Genomic DNA, 17,865 nt, shown 5'->3' on the forward strand with positions numbered 1-17,865 from the left:
TACGCTGAATACCCTATATGTAGACAATGAAAATTTTATGTATTGTGTTGAGAAATTTTCATATTGGGTCCCTAGAGTCCTGGGAGATTTCTGTAAGTTCCAGTTCTTGTTTGGCTTTTCTTAGAGTCAGACTGCCTGCTTTCCTTCCTTCTTTCCTTCCTTCCGCCCTCCCTCCCTCCCTTCTTTCCTCCTTCTGTCCATTCTTCCATCTATCCTTCTTGCTAACCAATCATTTCAGCCAGCCATTCATCCACCGGTCACAGTCTCAAGCCCTGTACTAGGTACTATGGGGTACAAAAGTGAGAAATGCTATAGAGGAAGTAAGTCATGTACACAAATAGTGATGACTCAGGATATAAAGTGATAAGTGCCGAGAGAGATGGGGATGAAGACCTGTGGGCATCCAGAGGGAGAAGCTCTTAAAGGGTTATCAGTAGAGACCGAACACCATCTAATTTATGTTCCTAAGACCTCTCTGGCTGCCGCGTGGGTTTAGGGAGGGTGTGAGCAGGTAGTGCCCACGCAAAGGAAACAGCAAGCCTGAAGGCCCGAGGAGGGAAAGAGCTTGGTGCACCCCAGGATTCGTGGGTGCGAGGGCCTGTGTGTTGGAGTCCAGTGAACAAGAGCTAGAAAGAGGACCGAGGTCAAGTTGGAGAGGTCAGCAGGGCCGAATCTTCAGGGTTTTTGAAAGGAGTTTGGATTTGAAATTTTGTTGTTACTGTTAGAACACTAAAGAGCATTGATGTTCCACCATACGAAGGTGGAAATTAGATCAGCTTGGTGAAAAGCAGAGCTGTGTTTTTTTACATTTAGAACAATAGAAAGAGGATCTGCTTGTACACAATTGACCATATGAATGCCAGATTGTTGAAACGTTCTTGTAATTGCTTGTAATGTTTCCTCTGGGGAATTTAAAGTGAGGTCTTGATGAACTGCGGCCACTGATGCTGATTATACCAAGACCTTGCCCCGAGTACAACCCTAGGAAATATTTTCAGTTTCCTTTCATTCTCCGAAGGATACAGCTTGGAAACAGCCTTTGCCCCTGAGCTTCCTGTCCTGACCCGTTAGAGTTGTGTGTTTGAGCGAGGGTGGGAGTGTTAGGTGAGCCTGAGGCAGTCCACACACGTTGTTGCATTGTTTGTAGAGTTTCCAACTCCTGGATCTTCCTGCTGGTGGGGAGCGTGGGTGGTGGTGGGCAGATCAGCCTGTATCTGACTGCCCGGCAGGCTTTTCTAAGAAGCACCTTGAGGGTCAGTGATGGTATGCTATTATAGTTATTATGATAATAAATGCTTAAGTGCCAAAGAAGCAGTATACATCGGAGTCAGACACAATTACCATCCACGCTTTACTAGACTGAAAGAAATACATGAAAATCAGTAAAATGATTCTGTTTCCGATTTGTTTATGCAGGGCTTGAGGTGAACTTGATGAATCTCGCTCCTTTAGCTGTGGAGATCATTCCCCGCTGACAGGGCAAGGATTTAATGAGGTAGAGTGAGGGGGTGGAGAGAGGATAAGGCAAAACCTTGAAGAGATGTCCCTAATTTGGAAAGAGTACCATACAAATGAATAGTCAAGTAAGAGTAGTGGGTAGGACATGGCTCCTATGATACAGAGTTCAGTGAAACAGGGAGAAAGATCCTGCTGCTTTTAATTCCTAGACCCTATAAGGCTTCAGGTCTATTCAGGGTCTGAGTCTGATTTGTTTCTGTATTTTCTGGTACAGTGATAGCTTAATGCCAGGTCCTGGACCCGTGCCTGTCCATGGTGACGTGAGGAAAACAAGGGTAACGTGATGAGTATGTGACAAAGCCCAGTAAATGTCAAATAAGTATATATTTAATGTCTTATTTGATGAAATAAAATATTGCAACTCCCTTTATTGAAATCTTGTTGGCTCAGGGCTTCCCTGGTAGCACAGTGGTTAAGAAACCACCTGCCAATGCAGGGGACACAGGTTTGAGCCCTGGTCTGGGAAGATCTCACATGCCGCAGAGCAACTAAGCCTGTGCGCCACAACTACTGAGCCTGAGCTCTAGAGCCCGTGAGTCACAACTACTGAAGCCCGCTCACCTAGAGCCTGTGCTCCACAGCAAGAGAAGCCACCGCAATGAGAAGCCCGCACGCAGCAATGAAGACCCAACGCAGCCAAAAATAAAAATAAAATAAGAAAAGAAAGAAATCTTGCTGGCTCACGAAGTCCCAGTGTCCAAAATGAATGAAATAATTGTACATCTCATTGAGGCCAGAAGGAAGGAGAAAAAGGAGTAGAATCAGTTAAACAAAATCTATCAGTGAGGTCCTTTGGAGAGAAAGGGGATTTATCCAGAGAGGGAAAGGAAAATCTGCAACAAAATGACAGGTGAATAGTTTGATACATTTGTTATAGAAATAATTAAAGATAATTTAAAACATCGTGCCTGATAGACAAATAGCCAAAGATCATGAACAGACCGATATCAAAGTAGAGATAAAATAGTAAACCAGCATATGGCACTTTTCAACCCTCCCTTCCTACTCACTTTACCCACCTCCAGCTACCTATTTCCTTTCACTGCTTTATGTATTTCTCCTTAACAAATATGGCTATCCACATATTCTCCCTATATTATTTACCTTGTTTATTTTCTTTTCCTCCAATTTGCATGAAAACTCCATGAAAGCTGGGACATCTATTGGTTTTGTCTACCTCTAAATCCCCAGTGCCTAGAACACTGCCTGGAACATAGATGCTCAATCTATATTTATTGGATGAATGGACCTTGACAGATGATTCCCAGCCGACCCAGGACATGTCCAAGACCCCCATCTTTATACTTCCATCACTTGCTTTTGTGTCAAGGCTCCCTGATGGAAACTAGACAACGTAGTTATAAAATTTACAGCTGACCCCAAATTTGGAAGAATAGCAAGTAGATTACAAAATAAAAATGAAAAAAAATTCTAGACATAAAATTGAACAAGGCTAAACATAAGGGAAGGAAAGTATAATCAAAAGCATTTTTAGCATATCCTCTTGTTTTAAAGTGTATTATAGGTGTGTATTTAGGTCTGTGAATCTTAATAAATCATAATATAAGTTACCAAGAAAGGCTATTTTCTGGATTGGGGTCGTATGGAGAAAAGTGTCCCCTCAATTAACAGGGAAGAGAGTAACTGCTAAATATTGGTATTTGTATATATATTTTTTTGGCTGCTGCCTCACAGCATGCAAGATCCTTAGTTCCCCCACCAGGGATCGAACCCGTGCCCTCTGCAGTGGAAGCATGGAGTCTTAACCATTGGACCGCTAAGGAAGTCCCTAGTATTTGTATTTTTTTATTTCTTTTTTAAAAATTTTTAAATTTTTTGGCTGAGTGGGGTCTTTGTTGCTGCGTGCGGGCTTCCTCTAGTTGTGGCGAGTGGGGGCTACTCTTTGTTGCGGTGCGCGGGCTTCTCATTGGTGGCTTCTCTTGTTGCGGAGCACGGGTTCTAGGCACGCGGGCTTCAGCAGTTGTGGCTCGTGGGCTCTAGAGCGCAGGCTCTTAAAGCATGTCCAGACATGTGGGGCCACATGGAGTCCTGAAGATGGTAGAAACACATCTAGGGGTTTCCTGAAGTTCAAGAGAACATTCATTCATTTGTTCACTAAAAATACCTCAAATACCTGCTATGGACCGGGCACTGTGCCATGCAGTAGGGCTTTATATTTCCTTCTCTAAAGCATGAGATGTGTTTTCAGCCTGTTAGAAGAGCAGAGTCCAGTGCAAAGATTTGCCCTTGGACACAGCTTTATTTAAAAAAATTTTTTTAAATGTTTTTTGGCCAACCTTTAAAAATCAATAGATTTCATACCCAAAGCCAGACTTCTGTCTTTAAAAAACATAAGTGGAAATGCTGATTACAATAGGCATCATTCCCATGGGGCTCCCATTGGCTCGGGGTGAAGTGCTGCTTCTTCCTTTAGCCCTTTTGTCAGCGTCCCCACTGCTCCCTGTTGCCTTCCTCCTGGCCTGACAGTGCCCTCTGGCAACCAACGTGTCCTGGTAGTGGCTGGGCAGAAATCAGTCACAGAATAAAAAAGACCAGGCACAAGCTGTAGGAGGCCCATTTTATTAAGCCCAGTTGCAAGAATATTCTGGAATCTGAAAAATAAAGATTTTTTTTTTCCAGCAGTGAGAATGAATAATAATTGCTCTTAGGGAAGTTAGTCTAAATTTGGGAGATGATTTGAGAAAGGCCATGTTTCACATGCATCAAGAACAGAAAGGATTATTCCATGCCAAAGGAGCAAACTCTCTCTCCTCAGTCTCTGGGTGTGAATGTTTGGAAGATTCGATAGTGAGCCAAGTGCAGTGCAGCTAAGTGTTGAGTTCAGCACAGCCTGGTAACTTCAGAGTCCCACAGGCAAGGCTGGAGAGAGTTGCTTCCTGGCATTTTCACATACTGCAGATACAGGTGGCCAATACATTCCCTAGGCCTGAGGCCCACAGGTCCCCTCACTCCAGCCTGCATAACCCTGGGCTTAAAGGGAAACCCATTTGAGAAGAGGAGGGTAGCTTAGCGATAGGTTTGTAGCTGAGTTCCAGAGTGGAGATGCTGGCTGAAGGCCTCCCTTACTGGAACTATACTGCATCTCCATTGAAGGTTGTGAATTTAAAAGAGGAACATCAATTCTTTCATAGTAGAGCTTTAAAGGAGAAAGGACAGAAGGAGAGGGAAATGGTTAAAAAAAAGATTATAACAAGGTTATCTGTTTTTAAAATAGTGCTCTAAAAATATATCATTTCCTTATGAAATTAACTACTACCAGCAAAAAGTTTGTTTTGAATAAAAAAGACACAATGAAAAGTTCGTAATTATTTTGAGATTGCTCCCAAAAGTCATCCAGGGTAGAGAGGGCATTGGCTCAGTGTGTGACCCAGCTGGGTAACCTCCCAAGGATCTCTGGCTGGTGAATTTAGCTCCTAATTGTGCCTAATGAGGTACCTGGTAGAAATTTCACAGCACATGACAGCTGTGTGGTACATCTGTTAGAAATCCAAAACAACAAATTGGTTACACAAACATTTTTTGGGAAAGATTCAGCTTGGCACCAGTTCTGTGAAAAAGCCCTGGGAGTTTGAATTGAATGCAAACTTCATATACTGTGAGTTTAATGAAATGTTAGGCTCATCCATGGAATTATAATATCTGGTCCTGCTGTAAGCCGAGCTGTTCAAACCACACTTGAAGAACTGGAATAGGGGCTTCCCTGGTGGCGCAGTGGTTGAGAATCTGCCTGCTAATGCAGGGGACACGGGTTCGAGCCCTGGTCTGGGAAGATCCCACATGCCACGGAGCAGCTGGGCCCGTGAGCCACAATTGCTGAGCCTGCGCGTCTGGAGCCTGTGCCCCGCGACGGGAGGGGCCGCGATAGAGAAAGGCCCGCGCACCGCGATGAAGAGCGGTCCCCGCACCGCGATGAAGAGTGGCCCCCACTTGCCGCAACTGGAGAAAGCCCTCGCACGAACCGAAGACCCAACACAGCCAAAAATAAATAAATAAATAAATAAAATCAAGTAAAACTTTAAAAAAAAAAAAAAAAACTGGAATAAATTCTGGTCATTTAAAGGCAGATAGTGAAAATTAGAGTTTGTTCCTAGGAGGGGCATCAAGAAGAAATCATGACCTGGGAAATGGTTGAAAGTCCTGTAGGTGACAGGTCTCCAGTTTAACCCGAAGAAGAAAAGACTAAAGAGGGAGATGCTCTAACTATCTTCTGATACTCAAGGACTTGGCTGATGCAGCACCTTGTAAAACAGTGCCTGAAAGAAACATCTGATGGTACATAAATAAATGGAGAAGAGAGTAGGTATGCCAGTGTGTGTGCCTGTGTGTGTGTGTGTGTGTGTGTGTGTGTGTGTGTGTGTGTGTGTTGTTTTCCAGGGAAGAACAGAACACATGGTAAAAATTACAGGAAGGGAGGTGGATTTAAAACTGCAAAAAAATAATTTGTAATAACCAGTGCTGCTGAAGGAGGGATGGGACATCTTACTAGATTAGGAAGAATTCTAGAAGGGTCTGAGTAACTCTCTATGAGGGAGTTATAGAAAGAATACCTATTTGCAGTGGCAAGCCAGCTCTTGGAGGCATAGGGATAACATAGAAAGGTGAGGGCATTGCAGTTGGACAGACCTGGGAGCAATTACATCCTTGCCACTTAGCTGTGTGACCTTACGTGAGACACCTAGCCCCTCTAAGCATTCATTTCTCCATCTGTTGACTGGGGATAATTGAACCCATGTTAAAGTGTTACTGTGAGGATGAACTGAGCTGCTGAACGTAAAGTCCTGGATATAGAGTGGATATCTCTGGATAGATGTTCTTGACTTTGCCTAGATTACGTGGCATCCAAAGGCGTAAGAGAGTGTTTTAGGAGCTCTTGCAAGGAAGTCACTTAGGGAAGTGCATCAGATATACTTAGTCACTTTTGCCACCTTTGTGCCTTCGGAGCTGACCCAGACTGCACAGGGCAGCTGTTCCATACGTGTTAGTACATTTGCTGACTTTTTAAAGTCAGTACTCTGGGTAAGTCATGGCCCTGGGCACTGCCAGAGACAGGCTATCACTGGGGATGCGTGGCCAATGGAGACAGTGTGTCTGGGGCAAAGAAAGTGGGTTTTGGCACCAGACAAGAGGTTCAAATCCCAACTCTCCACTGGCTCAAGTTACTTAACCTTTCCAAGCTGCATTTTTCTCGTCTGAGGCAATGCCTATCTCATGTGAGTTAGGGGTGAAATAGCACAGATGAAGGACTTGATGTTCTTTTCTCAGTGGGGTCCTTTCAACAATCCAGGGAGGCACCTAATGAAGACTGCATCTCTGAAAGAAGAAATAAGATTCAGAGAGTTGAAGTGATTTGCCTAAGGAATTAGTAGAACTGGTATTTGATACCATTCTTTTAACCTCAAGGCTCGTCACCTTTTCCAAACCATGGCTGACACAGTTTTTGAGCGTCTGCTGCGTGCCAGGTACAATACTAAGGATTTCCCCTGTTACCTCATTGGCGGTTTCAGTCCCACATGGAGATGTTAGTCACTCCATGAATCTCTTTGGAACGTGCACAGGGTAAAACTTTCCTAGACACTTGGGGAAAGTCATTCTTAATGGGACGATGGTTGTTTTTGACACCTGGCTTTGGGAGAGACACTTATGGCAGTGAGAGCGGACGAAATACCTGTCCAGACAGTCATATTAGCGCCTCAAGAAAAGGGAACCCTCCTACACTGTTGGTGGGAGTTTAAATTGGTGCAGCCACTATGGAAAACAGTACGGAAGTTCCTCAAAAAACTAAAAATAGAATTGCCATATGATTCAGCAATCCCACTCCTGGGAGTATATCTGGAGAAAACTATAATTTGAAAAGATACATGCACCCTTATGTTCATAGCAACACTATTTACAATAGCCAAGACGTGGAAGCAACCTAAATGTCCATGGACAGATGAATGGATAAAGAAGATGCAGTACATATACACAATGGAATATTACTCCACCATAAAAAAGAATGAAATAATGCCATTTACAGCAACATGGATGGACCTAGAGATTATCATACTAAGTGAAGTAAGTCAGACAGAGAAAGACAAATACCGTATGATATCATTTATATGTGGAATGTAAAACATGGCACAAATGAACATATCTACAAAACAGAAATCTACTCACAGACATAGAGAACAGACTGTGGTTGCCAAGGTGGGTGGGGAGGGATAGACTGAGTTTGGGATTAGCAGGTGCAAACTATTATATATAGAATGGATAAATAACAAGGTCCTACTGTAGAACACAGGGAACTATATTCAATATCCTGTCATAAACCGACCATAATGGAAAAGAATATGAAAAAGAATATGTATATATGTATGTATAACTGAATCACTTTACTGAACACCAGAAAATAACAGAGCATTGTAAATCAACTATACTTCAATAAAATAAATTTAAAAAAATATTTGCTCCTCAGCCTTGATCATCACTGGAGGGACGGGTGCTAGGGGTCCTGAACAGATGACACCATCGGCTTTTACACAGTCGTGCCAGAGTGCACAAGCTGGCAGTTCTCAGGTCTTCTCCAGCTCATAGACTTGTACTATGGGGTTGCACAGAATTTTAAAAATGAATTCCTTGGGCTTCCCTGGTGGCGCAGTGGTTGAGAATCTGCCTGCTAATGCAGGGGACACGGGTTTGAGCCCTGGTCTGGGAGGATCCCACATGCCGCGGAGCAACTGGGCCCGTGAGTCATAATTACTGAGCCTGCGCGTCTGGAGCCTGTGCTCCGCAACAGGAGAGGCCGCGATAGTGAGAGGCCTGCGCACCGCGATGAAGAGTGGCCCCCACTTGCCGCAACTGGAGAAAGCCCTCGCACAGAAACGAAGACCCAACACAGCCAAAAATAAATAAATTAAAAAAAAAATAAAATAAAATAAAAAAGGAAAAAAAAAAAAAAAGAATTCCTTGCAAATATTTAAATCAGGACTTTTCACATAAAACCACATAATAAAGATTTTGGGTTTCTCTGGAGGAGTCGGCAACACTGACCTCATGTTCTCTCGCGTTCTCCCGAGCAACACCCGACCAGCACTGCTTCCTTAGGTAAAGCGAGAACTCTCTCCATCATCAGGTGGCCCATTTGACCCCCTTAGCTTCTGCCGTTGAGCAGTTTGAATTAATATGTAGTACCCTGGGCATCATTTGTATTCATAATAATAAAACACCCGGGGAGGATTGCCCCTGACTTGTTTTCCTACTGACGATGTCTTTTTTTGCCCTGACCCTAGTCTGTGATTGCAGTGGGAAGTCCAGGCAATGCGTGTTTGATGAGGAACTTCACAGACAGACAGGAAATGGATTCCGCTGCCTCCACTGCAGTGACAACACGGGTGGCATTCACTGCCAGAGGTGCAAGGAAGGATTTTACCGCCAGAGAGACAGAGACCGCTGTTTACCCTGCAATTGTAACTCCAAAGGTAGCTGGATAAAGGGGGAAAGAAAGAGGGAGGCGGGAGGGGAGAGAATGGGGAAGGAGAGAGGGGAGGGGAGAGAATGGGGAGGGAGGGAGGCAGGGAGAGAGACAGAGCAGGCCAAGAGGGAGATGTTCAATTTCTAGAACAATTGGGAAGATACTGTTCTTTTTAGCAATTTCAGTCTGAAAGGAAATATGTTTTTCTTAAGTCTGGGTTATAGGAACCAGCTGTGGTCTTTAGGGTACATTAGTTTGAATTCTAGTCCCAAGAGAGACACACGATTACTTTCCTGGCAGATAACAGTCTGTGACCTGGGAACAAAGAAGCTTGCACTCTTCCAGTGATAGTTCTTCATATCCATAACTATCCCTTTGACCGACCTCTCAAAAAATAAGAGGTTAGAAAGATCTGTTTCTGGTGCTATGCTGGGTGCTAGCAATATAAAGTGATACTAATAGAAGAGACAGACAAATAAATAGGCAGATTAGAGTCATTCACAGGGTTGTGAACAAGAGAAAACAGAACAAGAAATAGGAAGCACCTAACAGGGTGGCTGGTTCATAGGAGAGCCTGTTTTTGTTGTTGTTGTTTGTTTGTTTTAAATGTATCACCCACTGCTGTATTCTCAGAACTATAGGTAGTTTTTGTGTACGCAGACGCACACATCCTGCTATATTCATCGTGGGCAGACAGTAAAGACAAGTTAGTAAATGTAAAGAGGGAAAGAGAGGTAAATAAGTTGGGACTTTTTAAGGCTACCTTATTTGTCTTTTATCTTCCTTGGTAGTATCTGTTTCTCCTCTTTGCCAGAAAGTGTTTCATAGCATAATATGATCAATATTAGTCTACCAAAAAGGTATAACCTTAGCGCATGGTTATGACTTAGTGTAGTTCTGTGGAGCCAGTTCTTAGAAGCAACTGAAAGAATCTAAAAATGGGCAGATTTTGGCTTAGCCATGACTTGCTGGTAGAGTGTGTCAGGGAGCCTTATAGAAAACTGGGGTGACCCCGTGGTGATACAGACCCATATACCAGCAATCATTCCCAGATTCTTCAGACTTGCTGCTATTATACGGTTTGAGTCAGATTTGCTCAGCTTTGTGGCTTTGACTCAGCATCCAGAATCCTTTGGGTTTAGCAATTCTCCCTCTGAATCAAAGAATGTCGTAAAGAAAAATTAAAAGAAAAATGATTCTACTTTAATGGGTATTTAACCTCTCTGAAGGCCCTGTATCCCCTTAGGTTATGCAGCTTTGTTGTGAGTCACTGGAGTTGGGTCACCCCAGCAAAATAATCAGCGAGAATGTGATGAGAAATATAATTGGCTCAGCTGGAAAGCCTGGCCTGAAGACAAGGTTATTAGTCTCAGAATAGACAAGGAGCCTGCAGCCTAGCAAAGAGAGATGGTAATGAAGCTTTACCACGCCATCATTTCTTTTACACTGTGTAGTCCATTGTCCACCCAGCAACAGTGAGCCTGGCTCTTTCTTTTCTTTGGGGGAATAGATATCTCAGACTCAGGGTGAACAGCCTCGTAGGAAGCAGTGGAGCCCAGCGATGATTTATATCTTGTATGATAGCTACCATGCATTACACGCTTACTCTATGCCAGGCACTTTTCTAAATGCTTTCATCCAGTAATTAATCTTCACAAATAACCCTATGAAGAGGGTGCTATTATGATTTTCATTTTACGAGTGAGGTATCCGAGGCTTAGGGAGGGAAGTTATGAAACTTGAGGGCTGAGTGGCGTGTTGGTGGCAGGAACTGTACCCACCGTGCACCATCTCTGGCTACGTGTTGGTTGCACAGGTCACTAAATCAGTGGCACAGATTTAATTCTCTATGTGATTCCTCAGTTGCCCAACCAGCCAGGAGGTATTTTTCACTTTCAAATAATAACTTCCCGAGGGAATTTGTTGTATATTCAATTTCAAACGCAGAATTCATTTTACCAAAAAGCTACCATTCCATGCATGGCAAATTAAGCCAACAGCATTCATAATCCCCAAAGTGGTCACAGATTTTGGACGTCACATCAATTTCTCCTAAATATAGCAGCTAGGCTTATTTTTAAGTGATGATTTTGTGGGCTCAGCAACAGGGCTGAATTATCCTCAGTTCTTATAACCCTGATAACATTTTGTGGATACTTTGAAATTCACTGTGTGTGTGTGTGTGTGTGTGTGTGTGTGTGTGTGTGTTTTCCTCCCCGATACCTAAATTCTTGAGATCTGTGTACACATCAATGATACTGGGCTTGTTCTCTTAATTTTATTTTTTTTACATGTATATGACCCAGGCAGTGGATTACTCAAGACTAAAACATTTGAGTTATTATTTAAGATATGTCTTTAGATAATAATTTAATTGTTATTAAATATAATGATTAAATAATAATAAAATAGTGCTATTTAAAAATGCAAGTGTATATATTTTTAAAGGGTTCTCAAAAGGAAGCAAGCTCTCTTGGTTTAAATTTTAAATATTAGTCATTTTAGAATACCTTCGTGAGTCCTCAGATACATGTAGACTGTACTACATAAGTCCAGAAAGTGCTTATTGAAACAGTAAGCTGTTCTTCATCTGTCCTTTAAACCCAATTGTTCACAGTCCCTAAGAGTAGCTCATGATGTAGGAATTGGGACAGGTATTTTTATTTTAATGAGATACTCTGAAAACCCAATGCTATTATTTTGGAAGTTTGGGAACATGAAATAAATCAATCCCATTCACATAAGGGCCTGTGTACGTTTCCATGTCAACTTTGCAAGGCTTGAAGGAGGCCTAGAAGATACGAGTATAAATTACTTTTTTGAGCACCTACTATGTGTGAGATGTTGAATCAGGCCCTTCATATATTTTATTTATTTATTTATTTATTTTAACATCTTTATTAGAGTATAATTGCTTTACAATGGTGTGTCAGTTTCTGCTTTATAACAAAGTGAATCAGTTATACATATACATATGTTCCCATATCTTTTCCCTCTTGCATTTCCCTCCCTCCCACCCTCCCTATCCCACCCCTCTAGGTGGTCACAAAGCACCGAGCTGATCTCCCTGTGCTATGCGGCTGCTTCCCACTAGCTATCTATTTTACGTTTGGTAGTGTATATATGTCCATGCCACTCTCTCACTTTGTCCCAGCTTACCTTTCCCCCTCCCCGTATCCTCAAGTCCATTTTCTAGTAGGTCTGCATCTTTATTCCCATCTTGCCCCTAGGTTCTTCATGACCACTTTTTTTTTTTTTTTTTTTTTAGATTCTGTATATGTGTTAGCATACAGTATTTGTTTTCCTCTTTCTGACTTACTTACTTCACTCTGTAGGACAGTCTCTAGGTCCAAGGCCCTTCATATATTTTAGTTCAAAGTTTTACAACAGCTCTACAAGGTATGGTTGTCCCCACTTAAAGAAGGGATGAGGAGCCCTTTGCCCAAGGACACACAGCTAATCAGTGGCAGAGCTGGTATTTGAGGTGAGGTCTGTTGGACCCCAAAGCCTGGGCTCTTTTCATGTCCCCCAGCTTCTAGAACTGTATTCTTTACATTATGTCCTATGGAATATTGTGTTTCCCAAGATAATAATAGGCGTTGCCTGTAAGAATGTCAAATAATGTTTGGAAACACTGGCATTAGAAAGTTAAACAAGATTCATGCCTACTGAATGTGCTGTTATAAATCTCTGAAAGATTTAGGACGTACCATTTCCCAAACTCTTTTGAACACAGAATGCCTATTTCCATGAGATGACTGTTAATACCCATCAGAAGAGTGTTTTGTACAGTACTGTTTAGGGCTATTTGGGAAAACCCCCAAGTAAAGTACAGTCTTCTCCACCTTATAAGAATAATTTGTTGGGACTTCCCTGGCGGCACAGTGGTTAAGAATCCACCTGCCAATGCAGGGTACCCAGGTTCGATCCCTGGTCCAGGAAGATCCCACACGCTGTGGAGCAACTAAGCCCGTGTGCCACAACTACTGAGCCCGCATGCTGCGACTTCTGAAGCCCACGCACCTAGATCTAGCCTGTGCTCCGCAACAAGAGAAGCCACCGCAATGAGAAGCCCTCACGCTGCAACGAAGTGTAGCCCCTTCTCGCCACAACCAGAGAAAGCCTGAACTCAGCAATGAAGACCCAATGCAGCCAAAAATAAATAAAATTTTAAAAAAAAACGAATAATTTGTTTCTGAAAAACTACTGTAGGGAGAGTTTTCTTAAATTGAAAACATAATTTCCATTAATTTGAATGGAGAAAAACAATGTGTTTCTGGGTCCCAGATTAACACCCATTTATGTTAAAAATAATTAAATGGTATTAAAGAAGGAACATTTAATGTTACTCATCAGAGCATAAATTCAAACAGGAATTTACCTTCTTAGCTCTGTCTGCTGTTTGTCTCTAAATGCCAACCCCAGTGGTCTCTCCTCACTCTCATCTTGTTAAATGTTCTCTTGCCTTAGATCCTGAAAATCATCCCATCTTCCTTCTCCCTTAACTCTTCTCAGAATCCTCCTCCGTGAGACTTCTCTCTGCTCCCATCACCTTTTCCTTAATCAATGAGGTTTCATTTCTGTCCAAGGCACCTTCCCCTCCTCTCTCTATCTGCTCCCGGAGTGACCTTACACTTGGCTGTGGCTTCCTGTTCTGCCTGTGGGCTGAAGGCTCCTAAGTCTTCATCTGCAGCCTCTTTCTTGAGCTCCAGATGAACAGTTTCACCTAAGTTCATTGTGTCCCAAACTAAACTGGTTGTCTTCTCTTGATGATTCCGTGTGAGGCCCTGTTCCTCCTCTGGCCTCTCCTGGTTTGTCAGGAGCCTCATATCTAGCGGTGCCCTCTGGGGACCTGCTGTCGTCTATGTTGATCCACCCCTCCCCCATCATCCATATCCCAAGTCTGTTCATTCTACATCTGCAGTGGCTCTCACAGCATGTCCCTCCTCCCCTTCTCACCCAGACTCCTCTAATCTGGGCCATCGTGTCAGGGGAGGATTTCTGCCCTGAGACCCTGCTGTTCTCCTGTCCCCAAGCCATCCTGCAGTTGCTCTAGAACTGACCTTCTAAACTGCACATCTGATCTCCTCGCCACCTGCCTGATCCTCTGAGAACTCCCTATTATCCACAAATGGATTTGTTACCCTTCCATCAGTTCTTAATTCACCAGTAGATACGGGGAGCTAGCATAAAGCGCCCAATTCAGTGTCTCACATGTAGCAGGTGCTCAAAAAATGTAGTTTATGTTATTATCACTGAGGGCCCTTTCAAGCGTTGCAAAATTGACATGGAGACTTTCACAGACTGTAACTGCGAATGTAACTAATTTATTTCATGTTTCACCTGCGGCTATAGATACAGAGCCAATACTTTTATTGAGTTAAATTGTATCCACAAGTGAATTAAAAGTTCACAGACGGGTAAGAAATTAGAAAAAAAAGGAGCTAATGGTTAGAGTTCTGTTGACTTTATAGATTATGAATAGCCTAATTATCACAGTTAGTTGGAATATAGGGATTACTTTATAATTTTGCCATTTGCTGGGAAGTTATCAAGTAGGTGAGCCCCCTTCCACCTCATCTTTTGGCTTTTTCCAAACTCCTTTCACAATGGCCACATCCTCTTTCTTAAGGGTTAATTAATCCAACAGATGTCTGGGCCTCTTCTTTGTGTTGGGCGCTGGGGATACAGCAGGGAACATAAGCTGAGGTAGTCAGCAGTAAGCAGGGCTAAGGACTGGGGGAGCCGTGGGATGGATATTTTAGATATGAGAGTCAGAGAAGGTTTCTCTAGGGAAGTAATATTTAATCAAGATGTAAGTGCTGAGAATGGGCCAAGGAGGGGAGGTTCTGGGGAAAGAGCATTCCAGGCTGAGGGAGAAGCAGGTGCAAATGCCCAGAGGAGAGAAGCAGTTAGCAAATTCCAGGAACAGGAATGCGAGGGGAGCTGGGGAGCTGGACCTCAGTGAAGGAGAGCGGGAGATGAAGCGAGAGAGGTCGAGTCTGTAGGCCGTGGTACAGAGCTTGCACTTCATTCCGCTCAGAGTGGGGACCCCCTGGAAGACTTCAACAGACGAGTCATATGATCTGAATTCCATTTGCAGAGGAGCACTCTGGCTTCTGTAGAGAGAATGGAGCATAGGGAGGCAAGGATGGAGGCGGGAAGAAGAGTGTGAGGCAGGGTCCAGGTGAGAGAAGATGGACGCTGGGACTGGGGTGTGGAAGGGGGTGCGGTGAGGGGTGGCTGGATTCCAGAGTGGCACATTTTGTTATCCTGAGCACCTCTTGCCTTTCATCAATACTCAGTCTGCGAGGTCCCATTTTACAGAGCATGTCTATAAAAAATTAATCACAAGACAAGTACTCTAGGGCCCCAAACCAGGTAAAATGCACAGGGTCTTCACTCCTTACAATGGGTGAAGCTCCAAGGATGAGAATTTCTGCCACTCCAGGTAGGTAGAGATGTTTTTGGTTAAGAGGCTTTTTTGTACTCTTAAAATCATACCATACAAGCACTGCCCCCTAAAAGATGGCGTTTGCCTGCCAGAGATAAGGGAGAATATGGCTCACTTTCTCACCCTGTCTTTGTGGAGGCCGAAGTGCTCATTCACCAATGTCCCTTCTTGAGATCTCAAGGATTTGACAAACGACTTAATGTTGAAACCAGAGCAGATACATAAATAATAATGCTTTCAGGAGTCATTTCTGTTCCTTTCCCTGAAGAAGCTATCCTTGGCTGTCAGGACTTTCCCTAGTGGGTAGATGCATATCCAGATGATGTGAAAGAATTACTAGAAGCAGCAGGTGGTGGTTATTACTTAGTATTTATTGAGGTCCCATAGGGTGACGTTTTCTTCGTAATGTTGCATGAATTAAATATTTCCTTTTCTTCTTTCCTTTTCCCTACCTTGTGGTTACAGGTTCTCTTAGCGCTCGATGTGACAATGCTGGACGATGCAGCTGTAAGCCAGGTGTGACAGGAGACAGGTGTGACCGCTGTCTGCCAGGCTTCCACACCCTCACTGAGGCTGGGTGCACCCAAGACCAGAGGCTCCTGTAAGTGCCTGCCCCACCACTGTGGCTTCCGCTGTGAAGAATGGCGATTGTATCAACCTTAGGGACCACTTAACATTTACTGAGTAACTGAGTTACTGAAACACCGTTTCGAGGACTTCATTGACTCCTCATAATAATCCTAAAAAATTGGGATTAGCATTATGCTTGTGTTAAAGATAAGAAACTGAAATCGTGAGAGGATAAATAAGATGCCCCGTGTTGCTGGTGAGGGTGGACTTAAAATTCAGGCTCAGAGGTTTGTCTCTGGAGCCTGTGGTCTTCACCCTGACAACCGCCCCTCCTTTAGATGAACTAGGATGGAAGTAAAGAGTCCTTCAAATTTTAACCTGGAAATCATTTCAAAGAAATAGACTCGGAGTAGAAGAACTTTCTGTATAATTTTGATCCCCTTTAGCTTGAAGCATTCTCTATCCCTCCTCAACTTCCCTTTTGGAAGAAGGTGGAGCATACATTATAAATCACATGACCGACCCACAGAGATGCAGAGCCGGCAGGGTGTTGGGCTGGCTTAGAGGAGGGGGAGCTTGGCTGGGAAGCCATTGGCTAGAAGGCCACCCACAGAGGAATCGCCTCCCCATTGCCCATGTTTCCAGCCCCTTGCCCATATGAGACCCGCCCACCAGCCATGCCTGCACCATCCCCGTTACCACTGTCCCAAGTTCTCTTACCATCTGGGCCTTTATGTGAATTGTTCTCTCCCAGCCTTCCCTGACCCCTCCCTGGGCCCTGTCTCTCTTTTGTAAACGCTTGTAAAATATGAAGCCGTTGTATCACGGCTCTGCTCCAAATTTCCATTAGCTCCTTTCCCACCTAGAATGAGATCCAAACTTCTTATCTAGGCAGGTAGGGCCCTGCAAGACCCTCCTGCCCCCTCCATCCTTGGCCTTAGATTCCTGCTCCATTTCTCACCCCCTCCCAGCCTTCCTTTTCTTCTTCAAAGGAACCAAGCGTATGTGACTTCGGCCTTGGTCTAGAGCCCTCTTCCCTCCCTCAGAGCCATGCAGAGCTTCACTGGCTCCGTCCCCACCTTGTCTATCTCCTCACAGAGGCCTTCCAGACCAGCCCCCACCCCTCCGTGTTCTGACTCTGTTGTTTTACAATCTCTTATTTTCTACATGCATCTGTTTATCTGTCTCTCCCACTAGAATGTAAGCCCCACTTGGGCTTTGTCTTGTTCACCACTGCAGGAAGAGGCACACAGAGGGTGTTCCAGCTCGGTTACACTGGCGTTATGCTTTATTGCCATTGCTGTTCGTGTATCTGCCCTGCCTTGAGACTCCTAGAGAGCAGGGCTATTTCCTATTTCTTACTATCCCTGGTGCTTAGCAACCAGCAGATGCTGAACACATGTTTCTCAGAGGATCCTGATAATGGTATAGAGGGACCAAGATGGGGAGGAGACTGTGGGAATTGAAAGATGAAGATTGGGAGAGAAATCTTCAGGTAGCCGGCTAGGACTTGGCGTCTGACTGGATGAGGAATGTGAGGGAGAAGGAGGAGTCAGATGCAGGCTTGGCAGGATTTGACGGGGTCATGGGGCAGTCAGAGGAGGAGCAGGTCAGTAGGGAGAAGACAACAGACTTGGTTTTAGACGCATGAGATAAACACATGTGCTTATGTGCCAAACTCAGAGCCAGAGACCCGTGCTTTGATTAGTCAGAGATCAGTCATTAGTCAAAGCTCTAGTCTGCACAAGTCAAGGAGATGGTGCTAAAATTAAATGATGAAAATACTGATTTATTTTCATTGAGAAAGTCTTGCGACCAAAAAAAAAAAAAAAAAATCAGCAAAACTAGTAGC

The 17,865-nt window shown here is 43.8% G+C and overlaps 1 protein-coding gene across 1 annotated transcript in view; it reads left to right on the forward strand.

Annotated features, from left to right (window-relative positions):
- Positions 1 to 17,865, forward strand: part of LAMC2 (laminin subunit gamma 2) — a 70,340-nt gene that overhangs the window by 13,497 nt on the left and 38,978 nt on the right. The window contains exons 2-3 of the mRNA XM_007175197.2: positions 8,808 to 8,996; positions 15,909 to 16,044. Coding sequence (XP_007175259.2) covers positions 8,808 to 8,996; positions 15,909 to 16,044 — 325 coding nt within the window. The remainder of the gene's footprint in view (positions 1 to 8,807; positions 8,997 to 15,908; positions 16,045 to 17,865) is intronic.

This window comes from Balaenoptera acutorostrata, chromosome 1 (genome assembly GCF_949987535.1).
Source record: "Balaenoptera acutorostrata chromosome 1, mBalAcu1.1, whole genome shotgun sequence".
Classification (NCBI taxonomy): domain Eukaryota; kingdom Metazoa; phylum Chordata; class Mammalia; order Artiodactyla; family Balaenopteridae; genus Balaenoptera; species Balaenoptera acutorostrata.